Source organism: Cygnus olor, chromosome 1, assembly GCF_009769625.2.
Source record: "Cygnus olor isolate bCygOlo1 chromosome 1, bCygOlo1.pri.v2, whole genome shotgun sequence".
NCBI lineage: Eukaryota > Metazoa > Chordata > Aves > Anseriformes > Anatidae > Cygnus > Cygnus olor.
The window spans coordinates 192,751,480-192,770,995 of NC_049169.1; the positions used below are offsets into that span (position 1 = coordinate 192,751,480).

General features: G+C 40.6%; 1 protein-coding gene across 1 annotated transcript in view; it reads left to right on the top strand.

Annotated features, from left to right (window-relative positions):
• Window positions 1–19,516, top strand: part of GUCY1A2 (guanylate cyclase 1 soluble subunit alpha 2) — a 161,157-nt gene that overhangs the window by 78,202 nt on the left and 63,439 nt on the right. The window contains exon 5 of the mRNA XM_040544124.1: window positions 10,948–11,433. Within this exon, the coding sequence (XP_040400058.1) occupies window positions 10,948–11,433 (486 nt within the window). The remainder of the gene's footprint in view (window positions 1–10,947; window positions 11,434–19,516) is intronic.

Sequence of the window (19,516 nt, forward strand, 5' to 3'; positions counted from 1 at the left end):
AAAATTAACCTGGAAAGGAAAGATATTTAGCAAAGGATACCACAGAATGAGCAGGAGCACTTTCTGATAGCAGGTCAGCTTAGATAGCTGGGATGGGTCATGTTCAAATGAGAAGCTTTTGCTAGGAGCTGCAGACCACTAATGGAACGATTAGGTGAAGGACTGATTTGTGCACCCGTGTGGTGGTTTTACCCTGCTGGGCAGTTGAACACCACCACAACCACTCTCTCAATCCCGCTACTCAAAGGTAAAGGGTAAGAAAATACAATGGAAAGAGCTTAAGGGTTGAAATAAGGACAAAGAGATCACTCGACAGTTGTTGTCATGGCCAAAACAGACTCAGCATAGGGAGATTCATGTAATTTATTGTCAAATGATAACAGACTAGAGCAGTGAGAACTAAAAGCAAACCAAAAACACCTTCCCCCCCCCCCCCCCTTCCAACTCCTCCCCCCGAGCTGCACAGGAGAACGGGGAATGGGGGCTGCGGTCAGTCCCTGACGCTTCGTCTCCACCGCTCCTTCATGGTCACTCTCTGCCCCTGCTCCCCGTGGGGTCCCTCCCACGGGATGCCATCCTTCCCGAACTGAGCCTGGGGGCCTGCCCACAGGCTGCAGCTCTTCAAGAACTGCTCCCACACGGCTCCGTACCACAGGGTCCATCCCCCAGGAGCGAACTGCTCCAGCACGGGTCCCCCACGAGCGGCAGCTCCCCCCAGACCCCCTGCTCCTGCGTGGGCTCCTCTCCACGGGCTGCAGCTCCGGCCCGGGGCCTGCTCCTGCGGGGGCTCTCCATGGGCCGCAGCCTCCTCCAGGCCACATCCACCTGCTCCACTGGGGGCTCCTCCACAGGCTGCAGCGTGGAGATCTGCTCCATGTGGGACCTGTGAGCTGCAGGGGGACAACCTGCTCCACCAGGGGCCTCTCCACGGGCCTCAGGGGAACTCGTGCTGCGTGCCTGGAGCACCTCCTGCCCTCCTACTGCGCTCACCTTGGGGGCTGCAGGGCTGCTTCTCTTTCAGCTCTCACCCCTCTCTCCCAGCTGCTGTAGCACAGCAGATTTCCCCTTTCTTCAATCTGCTCTCCCAGAGGCCCAACCAACGTCACTTATGGCGCGGCTCTGGCCAGCAGTGGATCCCTTTTGGATCTGTCTGGAGCTGGGTCTGATCTGACCTGGGGCATCTGCTGGGCTCTGCTCACAGACGCCACCCCCACATACCCCCCTGCCACCAAAACCTTGCCACGTAAACCAAATATACAAACTGCTCTAATCTTGTGGTGAAAACTGTGGGAACTAATCCCAGAAGTAACAATTCTTTGGCAAATGGGAGCCTTTCTATTGCCTTCAGAGTGCACTGGCACATTCCTCTGTAATTGTGCTTGGTTGACATTGATAGGTATCAGTAAAAATCTGTCTTTAACAAACTTACAACTAACAGTTGTCAGTTATAAAGGCCTTTGCAGGCATAAATTAATTTAAGTTTTGATCACATGAATGCATGAAACTTTTCTGGTTTCAACCAGATAGATAGTCTTGGTGGTGTTACTTGTATCATCCTGAGTGTAAAGTCGAGAATTTTATACTGTAAATTCAGTGGAAAAGGAATGGTGCGATTTGGCATGTCTGCGCAACATTTAGAAAGAAAAGGCCCAGTTCAGAGTAGGGTCTCCAGCATACTTTCATCTCCTTAATTTTTTTCCACTGGCATGACTGTACACTGCTGTATGGCAACTGTACCAGTAAAAAAAAAAAAAAAAAAAAGAAGGCCTAGATGTATGGAACAGGATGAATTTTAAGCTGTAGGAAGGACTGAGCCCCTCCTTAAGTGTCTTTCAGTCAGCTACAACTGTTGTTGCGTAGTTCAAATATTCTTAACTTTTTGTTAAATAGTTCAAAATGAATTGAAAGGTCTTTGATGCTGGATTTGAGTGATGCAAACGAAAGATAAAAATAAAATGACGTTTGTTTCAAAACCCCTTTGAAATGCAATCAAATTATTCTTATTAATTTATATTTGACATATATCAAAAAGATTTCTCTGTGAGCGCTTTTACCTTTTGTAAAATTGTGTTAAGTGGAATGTACTGGGTATTTACTTTGCTCTGGGTGCTGGTCACTACACTATTCTGTGTGATAATTTCCAAAAAAAAAAAAAAGAAGAGAGATGGGGTTTTAAAGAAATAGTTGAGAAGACAATGGTACTTAATGATGATATCATCTATTCTGAAGTGGAATTTTTTGCTCTTAATTCAGCACATCCAGAGCTGTCTGTTTAAAGGTAGATGTGCTAAGGAGCTGCTGAACACAATCAAAGCCAGAGGTGAGCCACAGCCTTGCCATTATGTGTGTAAAGTTTACCCCCATTGACACCCACCCAGGTGCTGGCCGGGCTGTGGTACAGCTCTTGGATTTGCTCCTGGGGCAGGAGCTGTGGAGTTTTCACATCCTCTCCAGGAGTCAGAAAGTGAAACCATGGTTCCTGGCCAAGCAAAATATATTAATATGTTGCTATGAGGCTTATAACTTTATGACAAGATTTACCAGATTTTCTTTTGACTAAGTACAGTTTAGGAGTTACTCACAGAAGAAATCTTTGGAAGTCAGGGAATGACTATTATAAATGATAATCCATAAAGTTCTGTTAATGTTCTTCAAATAGAAGTAGGAGAAGAAAAAAAGACAAGAAAAGCATTGTATTAGATACCATACCTATTAAATTGGCATAATTATTTCAGGTAAACTAGTTGCAACAAGTATGATTTTTACCTCTGTGAATTTGGCAAACTGAACATGCATTTATATGTCATCCTCCACCTCACTGCCTTACCAGACTAACGGAGATGTGTTTGAACTGAAGAACCAACTTTCCAGAAAGCTTTAATGACTTTCTCAAATGCTATGTTCTTGTTTTCTCATTCTCCATCCCTTTTTAAAAATGGAAAGAAAAATGCAACAAAAATAACCCATTTTTCCCTCAGGAAAGACTTATTATACCAAGTAGTTTAACATACATTCATTGGAAACAGTTTAATTCTATTCCATTTATGTTACTTAAACACAGAATATTAAACATGAGAATTTTCCCTTACAATTTTGTTGGTTTGGCCATGTTGTAACCAAACTGTGATAGGGTCATTAGTACAAAAACCTGCATTTTGCTTTGGTTGAAATGCAAAATTAATACAAATGTGTGGTTTTGAGGGTCTCCTGTTTGGAACATGTTTATAGCTACCACAGTTCTGAGAGTTCCTGTTGAGAAGTAGGGCTTCTGGTTTTCTGGAGTTGTCTTAAAAGGCTTTTGGCTGACTTAGAGTTAAATGAAAAAATTGTGAAATAACCCGTAAATTGGAGCCTCCTCAGAATCTACAGCTGCTCACAGCAGTTAATCCTCCTGTCTATAAACTTTATGTCAAGAATATAAATCTCACTGAGAAGTTGCATGGGGCTCCTCAAGTCCATAACTTCAGGAGCAGTGTGCTGGTCTAAGAGCAGAATCCTTACAGTTTCTAAAACCATGATCCATGTAAAAGCCAGGCGAGCTCCACTGGGTTGCTAAGTGCCCAAAAAAATCTGATCAGAGGATTTGGAGAAGAATCTCATGCTAAACAAATGGGCATTTCCCAGAAAATTGTTTTCATTGCTCTGCTCTTGACCAATACAAAGAGATGATGATGATGATGATGATGATGATGATGATGATGATGATGATGATTATTAGTATTATTATTATTATTATTATTTAACCCTGATGCTGTAAGTTTGTAACCCTATCTTGTTGGAATAAGGTGGATAGCACTACATCTGCATTGCATATCCTGGCTTTTAATGAAGTAGCTGAGAGATGTGTTATTGATACCTGAAAACCTACTATGCTAATCCAAGTGTGTGTGACCTAACAGCGGTTTTAAGGGATTAAGTAATGTTTCATACTTTACAATTAAGTAAAGTTTCATACAAAGTACAACATTCATGCTGCCATTCTATATTTATGAAGTATCTAACACACATAAAATGTTAAATTTACTCCCTTTGGTTTGGGGACTGTTGCACATTACGTAACACCCCAGGGACTTCTATAAATAACCAAAAATTTTTAACAGTCACTTTGCTGCTGTGTGGAATCATGTTCTTTTGACAATGCATTGAGCTGGAAATCCAAGCTCATAAGCAAATGCTCAGGGTTCTGCTTCAAAAAGAACCTGAGAACCTCCTGGGTTGTGCTGAGCAAACTCTGCCTCATTTATGCAGTTGCATTAAGGCTCAACTGAAAACATTTTTTTTTTCATTTCTGTGGAGATGATATATATTTCTCTTTGCTTTTTTCAGCAAAAGATATGTGTATTGGAAGCTGGTATTTTGTTGTGATTCATTTATTGAATTTAGATGCTTTGTGCCTACAGATAAGATCCGGTTTTCATTTGAATCTGATTTTTTTTAAATTCCCATGAATCTTTCTCCACAGTTAGTTCTACTGTCTGTTACTTTGACTTACCCTGCTCTACAAGCAGAGCTAGAGTATTGGGGAGGTTGTAATGACTTTTCCTTGTTCAGATGGCTTTTGAATATTTCCAAGGAGGGAAACTCCACAACCTCCCTGGGCAACCTGTTCCACTGCTTCGTCACCCACACAGGAAAGAAGTGTCTCCTGATGTTCAGAGGGAACCTCCTGTTTGCCAGTTTGTGCCCCTTGCTTCTTATTTTGTGACTGGGCACTGCTGAAAAGAGCCTGGCTCCATCCTATTTGCACACTTTTTTCAGGTATTTATAGACATTGATAAGATCATGCCTTACCCAAAGCTTCTCTTCTCCAGGCTGAAGCATCCCAGTTCTCTTGGCCAAATATAGAATCATAGAGTATCCTGAGATGGAAGGGACCCACAAAGAAGGGTCATAGGAGAGGTGCCACAATGTCTTCATCATCTTCGTGGTCCTCTGCTGGACACTGTCTGGTTTGTCCATGTTTCTCTTGTACCGGGGAGCCCAGAACTGAACACAGTACTCCAGGTGTGGCCTCACCAGTGCTGAGTAGAGGGGAAGGATCATCTCTCTCAACCTTTTGGCAGTGCTCCTCTTAATGCAGACCAGGGTACAATTAGCCTTCCTTGCCACAAGGGTACATTGCTAGATCATGTTGACCGTGGAGTCCACCATGAACACCAAGTACTTCTCTGTAAAGTTTTTCCCATTGGATGTGTAGGACAGTCTGTCTTCTTTGCATTAGCTCTTACTATGTTTGCAGAATTTCATATCCCAATGCCGAGACTTTTTTTCTTTAGGGTAAACCATCCTATTTTTTTTATGTCATATTTTCTAGACATTTCATCAAATTCACCAGACTATCTCCAATTGATCCATCTCTTTCTTTCTTTCTTTATGTGTTGTACCAAACATGAACAGATTCATCCATCTGGGACCTGAACACTGATGGTCAGAGGAGAATTACTTCCTATGTTTTGCAAGCTATATAATTGTTTATAGAGCCTTGTAAAATGTTTTCATTCTTAATGACAGCATGACTTGTTGGCTTACATTCTTCTCTTCTACTCTGTAGACTCTGAGCCATCTTCTTAGGAACTGTTATTCTGCATTCATTTTTGTATTTGATTATTTCTGTCTTAGTTTATTCATTGCCCTTGTTTGGAATTCTGTTCTTAGCCCATTTCTCCAATTTAAGGGATTTTTTGAATTTAGTTGTCTTCATTGTAGTTGCAGCCATTCTTCTAGATGCGTCACCTGGAAACATGCCAACCAGAGTCATTATTTTACTTTTGAGAAGTTACTGTTTGCCTTGTCCAGTGCTCACAAAATCCCCATAGCCCCTAACTGCTTAAATACTTTGGAATATCTTGCTGTAAATGTTCACAAGACACTGTCATGTATCCAAGAGGGCATTCAAAGAAGTGAACACGGCTGGTTTAGATTTTAGGTTAGCAGCTAATTCACCTTTCTAGAAGTTACCCTATACTTTCATCCTCAATATGAAGTAATGCTTTCTTTTTTTTATGAGCTTATGTTATTTTCTTTGTACCTTGAAATGTGTGATGGTGTCCATGCTTCTTTGTCATAAGCTGATTTTCCCCCAGTTCCCCCAATCCTCTAATTAATAATATGCCTTTTAAACAAGAAGGTCTGTTATTGTCATTGATTTTATTCATTGAATGAAGTCAAGCATGTGAGTGCAACTGTTTACAAAAGTGTGACACAGCACTCTGAGTTTCCTAACCCACTCCTAATAAAAAAAAAAACAAAAACAGAAAGCTTTTATAACAATTCAGGAAGGATTATGTACTGATCAAAGTCAGAGAAGAAGCTCCACTGAAATTTGTGGGAAGATTGCAGAGGTTGCAGAATACATGGGCCAGGCCTAAGAGCACAGAAAATTAACTCTTAAACCCTCAAATCTTTCTCAAAAATACTGCCTCATGTTCCCATTAGTATTTTGCAGAAGATCCATATTAATCCTAGTGTGGTGTGAACCAAGAGCTTGCAGAGCTGGGATGATGTGTACCTGTTGAAGTAGCTGGTGGTATACAGCACAGTAGGAGACGGTCTCATGTTGTCAAACAGCAGCTTTGGTCTGTCAGTGTTCCCTGGGTGGGTCTTTTGGGAGAGGAAGGCAGGAAGAGTCCTGGGGCATCAGGGACTTTTCTGTGTGCTCCCTTTTCTTTGCAGTGGGTTTGCAGTGAGAGTAAAACAGCAAATTTTTTATTATTATTATTTTATTATTATTATTATTTAATTTCCTGGAGCTACTTGGGATTTCACGGCAACATAATCCTGTAAAACATAAGATGCAATTGCTCATTTCAAAATATTCCCAATTCCATTACACCACTGTATATCAGAAAATGACCTCTGAAAACAGTGGAATTATTCTCATTTTATTCTGTGAGAAGATAATTAAAGAGACAGAAATGCAATAAAATGTTGCAGTAATGAAATATAACAGATGACAGAAGTGTTTCAATCTTTCCCTGCTTACAAGAAAGATAGATGATGTAATCCTGATTGCCTGTAGGTTTATGGTCTGGGTGTAGAGCTGGACAGCTCTGGTGAGCTGCCCAGAAGTGCAACTTGCTATGGCTAGCTCCAAGAAAACCCCATGTTCCATTTTGTTCAGTTATACTTCAGGATACAGAGAAGAGGCGAGACACTCCAAAGGGAAGAAAAGGAGATTCTGCTGAATCATAGCTCCAGTTCAAAGCTCACTAGAATAGGTCCGAATCATCTCTGAAACTTCTTTGGAAGGGAGAGGACTTTGTAAAGGCTGAGCAGAAGGATGTAGTCTTTGCTATTCTCTGTTGCTGTCTGTCTTGTAAGCGTGTTTCCCCAGGTAAGCTGGGACAACTTTTTTTCTGCTTGTCCTCTTGAAGAGGTTAGCAGGTTAGTTTGGAAAAAAAAAAAAAAGGAAAAAAAAAAGAAACAACCAACATCAAGAATCACTAAAATCAGTAATATGACATGCAAAGAATGATAGAAAGTATCAACAATTCCTGTTAAGCAAATGTTAAAAATCTTCAGAGAGTAAAGTCTAAATAGCATTGAACATTTGACACTGTCCTGTTTCAGCTGAGATGGAGTTAATTTTCTCCATGGAGGCTGGTATGGTGCTGTGTTCTGGATTTAGGAGAAAAATAATGTTGGTAACACACCGATGTTTAGCTGTTGCAGAGCAGCGCTCACACAGAGCCAAGGACTGTTCAGCTCCTGGTGCTGCCCTGCCAGCGAGGTACCTGGGGGTGCACAACGAGCTGGGACGGGACACAGCCAGGAGGGGACACAGCCAGGAGCTGGCCAAAGGGATGTCCCATGCAATGGAACAATAAAACTGGGGGGACTGGCTGGGGGGCAACCACTGCTCTGGGACTAGCTCGGGATCACTCAGCAGATAGTGAGCAATCGCGTTATGCATTACTTGCTTTGTATATTCTTTATTATTATTATTATTATTGTTATTACTATCATCAGCAGCATTATTATTATCATCATTATTATTATTATCATCATCATCCCTTCTTTTTCTGTCCTATTAAACTATCTTTATCTCAACCCATGAGTTTTACCTTTTTCTCTTCCAGTTCCCCATCCAACTGCGGCTGTGTGGTGCTTAGCTTTCTGCTGGGTTAAACTGCAACAGACACTTTTAGGAAACTGAGCAGTTCCTTTGCAGATGTTTCTCAACATGCTGTAGAAACCCTCAACCCTGTTTAGGCAGGGGCTCAGCTCATTTGGGCAGAGGAACAGGCTATTATTAGTTAGGCATTTTACAGAATTGCCCTTGTCTTTCACTGCTTCTCACACAGAAGTCTTGAAATGTGTTATAGGGAGGTCGATATCATTGTTCCTGCTGTGATGAAAGCACAAATAAGCACTTAGAGTTGATAATTTGCCTGGGGTTACCCAGAGGCAGAGCAGAGGACTCCGGAGTGCTTGCTTACTGCGTTAGTCACTCGATCAGTGTTCCCAGGGAAGAATCCACTCGGGGATGGTTGGCACAATATATTCACACAGATAGAGATCACATCAAAGAGTTTAACACCTAAAATTGACAAAAGAGAAGCAGGAGCACAGAGGGGTGCATTAATTTTCTTCTAGTCTCACAGCAGGTTGTCAGGAGAAGCACGGCTCCAAGCCAGGTGGCTTGCCTGCTGACGGGCCAGGCAAGCCAGGGGCCGTGGTCACACTCTCACCTCCCGAGCTGACAGCCTCTTTTCTCCTGGAGGTGGAAGAGAGAAGTGATAATATGAGGTACATTTATTTTGTACACCAGTGATGTTCTGGACATAGGAAAAAAGAAAAACTCTCTGGAAAGGGTGAAAAAGTAAGAAGAGAATATAGAAATGCTATATTATGTATTTCACATTTAGCAATTTGCACTTCAGAGTTAAAACAATTTCACGTGTCCTTTGACAGCATGAGGCTGCATGCATGAAGAAAGCATCTATTTCCCTTATGTGTTAAGAAGGGAGTCATATGTTTTAAAAATTAAAAAGAACAATTAGTCTTGGAGTAGTAAATCTGCCCAGCTAGATAGCTGATCAGCTTTCTCCCAGAGATTGCTCTCCCAGATCAGAGTTGAGGAAACAAGGTTTAGAAATGTAGATATTAGTAGGTATGTGGGAATATAAATTTGGAAAATTGACAATTTTAATTTCTTTTATTTTCTTGCATTTGCTGAGTTCCCAGGCTGGCATCAGAAGCTGCATGTGCTGCGTTGCTGGCAGGATGGGGTATGCTTCAGTGGATGGGACATGGGGACAGGATAGGCTTGTCCTCATATTGGCAGTAGGATCTGCAATAACAGCACATTACTTGATGTAGAAAATTCCTAATAGAAACAGGAGCTCCTCTAGATCTCCCCCAAACATGGAAGGTCCCATGCAGGAGTAGCTGTCAGCACAGCAGGAGCTTCCAGACCTCTGGATGCTTAAATCACATTGCTATTACAGACACTTCTGGGTTCTCTGCCTGAGGTTTTCCTATTTTGCTTGGGAGGATTATGGATGGAAGGAGGGTTAAATGATATGTTGAATCATGTGAGGATGAGAAAATGTCTGCATGAAGCATGAAATTGTGACTGGAGGAGACCTTTTTGTTTCAGGAGGAATTTTGTGGAATATAAAAACACAGAATTAAGACATTATGGTTCCTAACACTTTAGAGAATTCTTTGCTTAGATGCAAAAGGTTTGTTTGTTGCATCTGTTTTGACTCTGAGATCCTTGATCTGAGATCTCTTGGGTTAAAGACTGTGGGTTTTTTTAGGTCACCTAGTGCAGTATTGCCCTGCTCTTTGTGTACTCCTGGAATGAAAACATTAACAGTTAATGTGGTTCATGGCAGAGCCTATGAGAGGCTGTGTTTACAAAGATGGCTACTTTATCCTATTTAATTCTTTTCTGCTTAAGCAAAACATGTTCATCTTAGTTTTTTTTTTTGTTTGTTTGTTTGTTTTTTATACTATAATCAGGTGAAAAATAGTGCTTTAACTGACAATTTTTCTTGTGTGACCTGAGAAAGTTAATAAAAATCAGAATGTATGTAGCCCCAAACTTGAAATATATCACTACAGTTGAGTTTCAATGTGCATTTCAATCTGGTATTTTTGTGCTGAACTGCCGTCCTGGTGCAAGAGTTAATGAGCCAGGATCTCATTCATTATCAGCCACTGGACATCATTCAGAAGTTGGGACACCTAGCCATTTAACAGGCAAATGTAAAATTGGTAAAACAGTGCAATGGAGCCCTTGATCTTTTCTGATACTCCTTTCCTACTGTTCCTCCTTCTGTTCTGCAAATACAAATTATACAGATCTGTATCAGCAAGAAATCTGCAAACTCTAACAGAATGTCACCCTTCAGGTACTCTGCATATACGAGAAGGCAGATGGAAATAGGAGCACTGATGCACTTTTTCCGTGCCATTCATTATTTTATAGAATTCTTTCTCATGTCTGTTCTTATTTGACTACTCAATGGCATGGCCACATTTGAATTAGTAGCTGTTTGCTGAAAAAGAACTGCTTCACTATTTAACTGGTCTGCTTTCAGATAGTTGTAGCTTCCTTTTCATTTTATGGTTTTAGAATTTGTATCTAATTAACAGAGAAGAAGCTAATTTGGAATTTGGATTTAAGACAGGTACATTCTAGGAGCAAAACTTAGAAACAGTATTTATACCGATTCTGAGAAATACATGTAATTGTGATTGCTTTTGTATTTAATCGGGCTGGAATGGAGTCCAACATCTGATTTGGGAATATTTTTGTGTGAGTATAGGATATTTTATGACTCACCTTGGTGGGTAGACTATTGAGTCTCATTACTTGAATAGGTGGTATAAAAGGCTATCATTCTATCTGAAGAGTAAATAGGGGGAAGGTAGAATGGAGATCCACCTATAAACTGATTTTTACTTTTTTAAACTATTCTTATTTTTATTTTTTAGGTGATGGAAATTAAAGGACAAATGATTCATGTGCCAGAATCAAATTCAATTTTGTTTCTGGGGTCCCCCTGTGTGGACAAGCTGGATGAACTGATGGGCCGAGGCCTCCACCTTTCGGACATTCCTATCCACGATGCTACTCGCGATGTCATATTGGTTGGGGAGCAAGCAAAGGCCCAGGATGGCTTGAAAAAACGAATGGATAAGCTGAAGGCAACGCTAGAATGCACACACCAAGCCCTGGAAGAGGAGAAAAAGAAAACAGTAGATCTCCTTATTTCTATTTTCCCTGAAGAAGTGGCCCAGCAGTTGTGGCAGGGGCAGCAGGTTCAGGCCAGGAAATTTGATGATGTCACCATGCTCTTTTCGGACATTGTTGGCTTCACTGCCATCTGCGCACAGTGCACACCCATGCAGGTCATCAGCATGCTGAACGAACTCTACACACGCTTTGACCATCAGTGTGGATTCCTGGACATCTACAAGGTAACAGCTCAAGCCCTAAGTTAGCAAAATCTAATTGAAATTGAGATATAAAAACTTACCAGTAGCCACCTTCTTAAATTACAGACTTTGCCTATAAAAATGGGAAAGGCAGTTATTTGTTTCACAGGAAAAAAATTAAATTTGAAATATGTCCAAGATCAAATGCTTTGATGCTGAGATGTCATTGTGTTTCCCCCATGGGAATATATGCCATATTCCTGTTTTCTTACAGGGACATACACCTCCTGTGTTACAGTCTGGTTATATAGTCTGGTTTCCTTTAAGTGACACATTGATCATAGTGTACTAAGGGTGCTGAAGTCGATAATGATTATCCTAGGCTAAAACACATCTCCTGGAAGGCACTCAAATAATTTCTGTTTCAGCGGAATCCTGAATGTTTTCAGGTTTAGACACTTATATTTTCAATAAATTAATTTTATTAATTTATTTTTATTAATTTATTATTAATTTAATATTTTTTCATAAATTAAAAATTTCCGTAAAGAACAAGGCATTCACTTAAAAAGAGGGTAATAAAGGATTTAACCTTCCACTGAAAACAAGGAAGAAGACAGCTGTTGTCCATTTTATTGGTTTTACCATGCGTGGCAGTTGAACACCACCACACTCTCATTCCCTGTCCTAAAAGGAAGATGAGGAGAAAATATGAGGGAAAGGCCTCAAGGGCTGAGATAAGGACAGGGAGATCACTCAACAGTTACCATCACAGGCAAACACACCCAACATAGGGAGATTAATATAATTTATTGCCTTTGACCGGCGGACTAGAGCAGTGAGAAACAGAAAACTAAAAACACCTTCACCCCTGCTCAGAAGCCAAATGCCATGCTAGAAGAGGGCTACAACGGAAGGTAGTGACCATCATTTGAAAATGTTTGTGGTGTTATAGCTGGAAAAGATTGGAAGTTTGATCTTGGTTTGTATTAATCTGTTAAAGCACTGTTTCTCAAGCCAACTCTGAGAATGTGACTTGAGAGACTTCTGACCCACAGCTGACAGCCATATCTAGTGACCCTGTTTCACATGCTGTATCTGGTACATGGGTGTAGTTAGTGTTTTCCCAGATGATTTATTTTAGTTAACTGTTTTGAGGCATTCAGGACATTTTTTGTTAAAAACTGCAGTTGTGTAGCAATAGGAAGTAAAGTATCTCATACTCTCTGACCTGTTTGGAAGGAAGGTTGGCTGAGTCCTGTGAGAACACTATGAAAGAATATTTTTACATAACTCACAAATATTATGCCATTTAGACCATGTATTACTGCCCTTCACCTAGCTTTCTTTGCGCCATTTTGGATGAAAGATGTTACTGCACAGCAATATTGTCCTGACCAATGAAATAATATGGTGGCTGCTCAGATAGGCAAAGTAAGATTTATGCATCCCAAAACGGTACAAGTACTCCAAAAAAAATTAGACCCCCCATGTAATTCTATGAGAATAGGAATAAACAAATCCTATTTTTCTATGGAAGGGTATCTAACAGCCTTTCTCCAGTGTTACTGCCTTAATACATCTAGTTCTTCCTCAGATCACTTCATCCTAGGTTTTCATTCATCACCCTACTCCCCCATGCCCCTTGAGCATCCCTACAGCCCCGCCACCACTGAATTTGCTCCACAGCCCCCCTCCCAGTGAGCAGGGTGGTGTGTGCTGTCGTTATTTTGGAGCTGTGTGCACCTGCCCTGCTTGCTGATCGCTGAGCCTGGGATGCCAACGAGATCGTGTTGCTGCCAGGCTCACATGACAGTCAGTTCCACCGCTGGGGACACTGTTCTGAACCTCCCACATCCATCCAGTCATGGATCTTCTCCCAGCCTGTGGGAACTTGGTCTTTGAAATCTTTATTTTTTTTTCTTCCTTTTTTTCCTTTTTCCCTTTAACTAGGAGTCTAAAAAAGTTACTGTGGGGCTAGGTAAAAGTGACTCAGTTAAGCATTACAGAAAGACAGAAAACCCGGGCGTTGAACCCTCTTTCATTTCCTTAGAGAAACAAGCTTAAAATAAAATGACAATTCCTTTTGAAAAAGCATTTGCATTTTTAAATAAAAATAGCTCATGTGTTTATAATTTTCATTTGTTTCAGATGATATTCTGGAAGCTAATTTTATTAATAAGTATGATCAACACCACAACTATAATTTTAGAAGTTATTGTCAAGCAATGAATTTTAGATATGTAATCACCAGTGTTTGTACCCGCAGCCTGCCTCTAAGATATAGTCCTGTAACTAGGCTACAGAAATTCATCATGTGACCTATATTATATATACATCAAAACACAACAATTTTCAAATTTGCTTGTGTTGAAGCAACATGGAAAGAATTATTTGCAAAGATTATTTGGAGAGTACTTCTGAATACCAAATTCATCATTTTGTAAACAGAATATTAAGCAAAATTCATTAAATAGATTCCATGCTGTAAATTATTCACCCAGCTTTACTGTTACAGCATTTTAAATTCAGAACCTCAGTGCTTCTAATTTTGGAGTCAGACAATGAACATAATGAACATAATACTTTTCAATTGTCTCATACTATTCATTCAGGAATATGTACAGAGAAGTATGACATAGAAAGAAGAACAAAGATGCCTGTATTTAACAAAGATGCCTGTATTTAACATAGAACATGGAGGGCAAGCATAATGATGTGTTGGTTGAAGAATAAGAAATGTTTGTTGAGGGCTGAAGGGGGATGAATCAGACTTTGAAATACCTTGGAAATGAAAGTATGTAGCTATAACTGATGAGACAGGGAAAGGGTATCCAGTGGAATGATGCGCAGGTATGAATGACACAGGCAAATGATGGGCTCTGAAAATAAACTTCACAGCAGAATTTTAAATGGATACGAGGGATGACAGATTACATTCCTACAGGCTGAAGGAGAACATCACAGTAATTGAGATGCATCGTGATACGAGCCTGGGTGACAGTTCTAGAAATTTGTGTTTTAGAGAGTGAAACTTTAGAAAGAATCTGCTTACATATAGCTTTGATAAAAAGATGAATAGGGACAGTCTTGGGGTAATCACAAAGGAGAGAGGATGCGAGAGAACTGAGACCTGGCAATGCCTTTGGGAACTGGTGCTGCTGACTATCTGAGCTAATCATGTTTGGCTTGGTACTGAGGAGTGGGAGAAAAGGATGCTGTCAAGCAGGGAGTGCAAATTATAGCAATGCAGTTGCAGATTTGAAGACCTGAGCTGCTTGGTAAGTCAGTGTCTGTGGACATGCAGATAGAAACATGGGCTCCAGGAGAAAAAGCACTGAGAAAGATAAGATCTCAATAAATTTGAAAGCAATTGCTTTGGGTAAAGTATATACTGGTTGACTTGACTGTATCTTTGTTTTGACCTGTTTTTCTCTGTATCTGAATTCCTGTCATTTGTGAGCCAAGAGCTGGGAAACAATGCTTCAGCTAAGCCACCTATTTATTAAAAAAAACTATTTAGATATGCCACAGCCATGGCTAGCATTTAAAACTTATCCCTGCAGGCTGAAATCTTCTATGTTCAAGCTTCCTGCAGCCTCTGTTTCTCTCTCTAAATAATGTCTTTGATATAGGCTCATTTTAAATACTTTTGTTGTTGAGTCTTTTTGCCTGGGTAGGCCTGCTTTCTTAACTCTTTTCTTTCTGAAACAACCCCATTTCTCTTCTTTGTCCTTTAACTGCTGCATACAGTAAAGACAGCATGTGCTGTGGCTGGTTTTTTGGTCATGCATTCATTGGCTGGGTGGCTGTGTATGTTGGCTGGGTTTCTTTGTCCTTTCTCTGGACAGTGCAATATTCATTGCTGAAGACATTTCTTCAAGGTGGATTTTCTTCTAACCCTGAACTTCACTTTCTGTTAAGTGATGAGTCCCACTTTTCATAACTGAGCACAGAGTACTAAATGTTTTGGGCAATGAATTATTGTCAGCTGGCAAAATTTCTTTGCTGTACATCTTCTGCTGTATAACTGATTCTGCTGCATTTTCAACCAGCAGAAATCAGTATTCATTTTTAGTTAAAACAAACAAACAGAAACAAAAAAGCAATTTAAGTACTTTCCTACTTCCTTAACTATCCTCCTTGGTGTAAGATATTTGTACACAATCACATATAAGTCATTAAGTTTATTGTTGGTGCTATAATGACTAAAGAATACTGCAATGACAGGGATTCATGAGCTTCAGACTGTTCTGAAGTTTTGCAAGCTTAATGTTCCGTAAGTTAAAAAGCATAATTTGCAAGTTTTCACGTAAAACTTATGGCCACTACTTTTGTCTTCTTTCCATCACTTCCTTGGTTTTAACCTTGTGTGTTCAATGCAACTACTTGACTATGTTGGGAAGGATTCAAATTCTTTTAGCTTCAGCTGAGGCATCTACAGAATGAAGATTGTATGAAATGCAATTAAAATATGTAAACTATACCGACACTCTCCTATGAGCAATAGTATATACAGAAAATACTATAGTATACCTATTTAAAGATAAATTGATGCAAATTTGGGGATTACCGATGGAACAAGTGTTGCTTCTTCTTGTTAATTTAAAGTCAGGTTAGAGTGGATAATAGAATAAAATCCCCATCACGCAGAAACTCTTCTCTCCATGGTGCCACACAGCTGTGTAGAGCTGCTCTTTAGCAGGCTGCTCTGTTCAGGTCCCACCACAGGGGGCTTCTGAATCTTCTTGCTTTTCTTGCTCTGAGCAGGCTATAGCACTGACTTTCTCCAGCCTGTGCATGGACTTTGCTGTCACACAGAGTGTCTCACTCCATTATGGAGACAGGGCAAAGCTGGGGCGCCAATATTTTTTGGGGAAATCAGAAGTGTTTTGGGGTTATATTTAAAAAACAAAACAAAACACAGAAGGTTCCTTTCTGTCTGAAATCACCCTGCACATCTGCGTTATTATCGCCAGAGAGCTCCAGTATATTTCAAGACTTCCCATTACTTTAAGCCTGTATTTGTTTTGCAGCCTTGTGGTGGATTTACACTTCTTGTCTTTAGGGAGATGTACAAATGAGGTAAACAGGTATGCAGGCTCCAGAAGAGTCATTCTTTACTTTATAAACATACAGACCTGCACAAAGTGCTAAAACATCTGTGCATGTTCCCCTGCTCTAGGCAATTAATCACCCAAGAATCCTCTTAAGAGTCCAGGACTTCTGCTTCTGTGTATGATTTCTTCAGGAATATCGTGCTAGTATATATTTCCTTCTCTCTCTCTTTAGTCCGTCCTTCCACTTTTCTCTTACCTGAGAAGCCCTCATTTGTTTATGTGTCCTGTTACATTTCTCTCAGACTGCCGGGGAGCCTTAGAGCTTAAGTCCAGCTTGCTGGTTGTGCAAGTGCTTCCCATGTCCACAGTTTGTGTGTGAACACTGGCTACATCCTGACATTTTGTTTGGGCAGCACCCAGAAGTTTATCCTCCTTTGGGGCTCCCTGCTCCATATTGAGAAGAAAGCCCAGTTACAGTGGCTAGAAAAGAACCATGGCCAGGAGTGTGCTCTTTTACAGCATGCAGGTCTTCATCATGCTATGTTTTTTAAAACCCACCATTAATACTTAAGTCCTTTGTTTCCTTGTGTCAGGTTTTCAGCTGTCTAAATTTTAGTTCTTCTGAAGGACTGGAGAATATTGATTTCACTTTCCATCAGCCTAAGCTATTTCTGTGTTAACAGTCCAGTATTGTCCCAGGCCTAGAGGATACTTAGCACAATTCTGACAACTTAAGGCTGGCCTTTCATATACTTCAGCCCTCCGTGATGCAGTGTTTTCATTCTTTCAAATAGTATTCATAAGTTGTACTCTAATTTCTGAAATGAATGTGGAGGATACTTAGGGAAGTTAGGAGAATATAGAAATTTCAAGACAGATAAATGAAAGCTCATATAATCTTGATGAGGTTGCTGTTCAGTGGTAGTTTTAATACTAGGGGTAGCTACAGCAATCTAAGACCCTTCTTACTGCTGGAAAACTCCTATCACATTAGACTGAAATGTGTGTCTTAAGTCATACATGATTATTTTAATGGTTGCTTGTTTCGTTAGACAGTTCTTTACTTTGACATTGCAACTACCTCACATAAGGCAGAATGCCAACCAGAGTGTTTTTTATTCGTCGTAAACATTCAGTATGATTTTTGCAGTTTCATACTTGCCTACAAAAGAGAGAAATCATTTATGCACTATGACTTATGTGTTCCATGACTGTTGTGTGCAAACCTGATGTTGGCATAATGCAAACTGTAATTCTTCTTGCATGTCTGTATTTTAACTAGTGAAAAAAAAAAGAACAAAAACCCACACCCAAATTTTAGAATACTAGATGTTGTCTACACAGTTAGATCCATTTGTCTATTTTCCTTTCATAAAGAAAACAGCACTCTGTGAAATCAATGTGTAGATAAAAGAATTCCTCCATATGCTGGATACTGTAAGATTTATGCTTAAGACTGCTAAGTAGGTGCTATAGAAAGAAGTTTGAATAAAACTCTTCTTGTAAAATGCTCATGAACTTGCCAGCATGTGGCATCATTAAACTCACTAAAAATAAAATGCCCTCAGGCCTGGTAAGAGCAATTGATTCATAATTAGACTCTTGGGAAAGGAGCTGGGATTTGTAGTAAGATACTGTTAAAAATGAGCTTTACCAGATGAACTGAACTTCATAGACAGGCACTTGTAATCCACTTCTCCTGACATGGGGGGGGGGTTTCCAAAAAGCAGAATTCAACATCACAAAAGCATTTCAGAGTTACCTTGAAATTGAGGCATAAGTTTTCATTGCTTAGGAGTTAATTTTGAAAAGTCGAAAGGCAGAAGCTAAGAGAGCCAAACACTAAGATAGAAACTAAAGAAGATTCCTGAATGCTATTTTGAAAACTTTTGCCGCCTTTGAAAAATGGGATTTTCTTAAAGTATCCCAAAGATTTGGGGAACTCTATAAATGATAGTGTATCCAACATGTAGAATTCATTTCTGGAAAAACAAACAAACAAACATACAAACAAAAAAACAGCCCAAAGTACTTTAATCTAACAGATGTTTTCAAGGTTCACAATGTCATACAATTTAACTGTATTTCAAAGCTTTTCAGTGCAGTGGAAAATCATATAGAAAACTTGAAAATGCAAACAGACCTAAGCTTTGGTTTCTATTCACACATCAAGAAAACACATGCATTTGGTTAATTTGGAAAAGGTCAGTATTCTATCTTTGTTATATATACAGATAGAAATGTAGGCCTAGAAGCTACCTCAGGATCAGAGAATGGCTGAGATTGGAAGGGACCCCTGGAGGTCTGGTCCAACCCCTGCCCAAGCAGGGACACCCAGAGCAGGCTGCCCAGGACCATGTCCAGGCGGCTTTTGGAGATCCCCAAGGAGGAGACCCCACAGCCTCTCTGGGCAGCCTGTGCCAGGGCTCCGTCACCCGCCCAGCACAGAAGTGCTGCCTGGTGCTCAGAGGGAGCCTCCTGGGTGCCCGGCTGTGCCCATTGCCTCCTGTCCTGGCACTGGGCACCGCTGAGCAGAGCCTGGCTCCGGCCTCTCTGCAGCCTCCCTTCAGGGATTTATGGACACGGATGAGATCCCCCTGAGCCTCCTCTTCTCCAGGCTGAGCAGTCCCAGCTCTCCCAGCCTCTCCTCACAGCAGAGATGCTCCAGTGCCTTCATCATCTTGGCTCTCCTGTGTTGGGCTCTCTCCAGTATGCCCAGGTCTCTCTGGTACTGGGGACCCAGAACTGGACACAATACTTCAGGTATGGGATCCTGTGGGATCCTCCAGGATCAAGCATATTTAGACCATTCTCAGTAGCAGCCTTTCTGAACTGCGTTCCAAAGAAAGAGCACACATGCATTACCTCTCCATGAAATAACCTATCCAGTTTCTCTCCAGTCTCCAATGTCACTTTAACATTTATTCATGAGATTTGTATTTTAGATTGACTTGTTCATATCTTTCTACCATAGACAGCCCAAAATACTTCACCTCTTTCCTCCTTGCGTGACTGATTTAATAACATCCTTGACCTGCATGCCAAAATATGCATGCCAAAATACA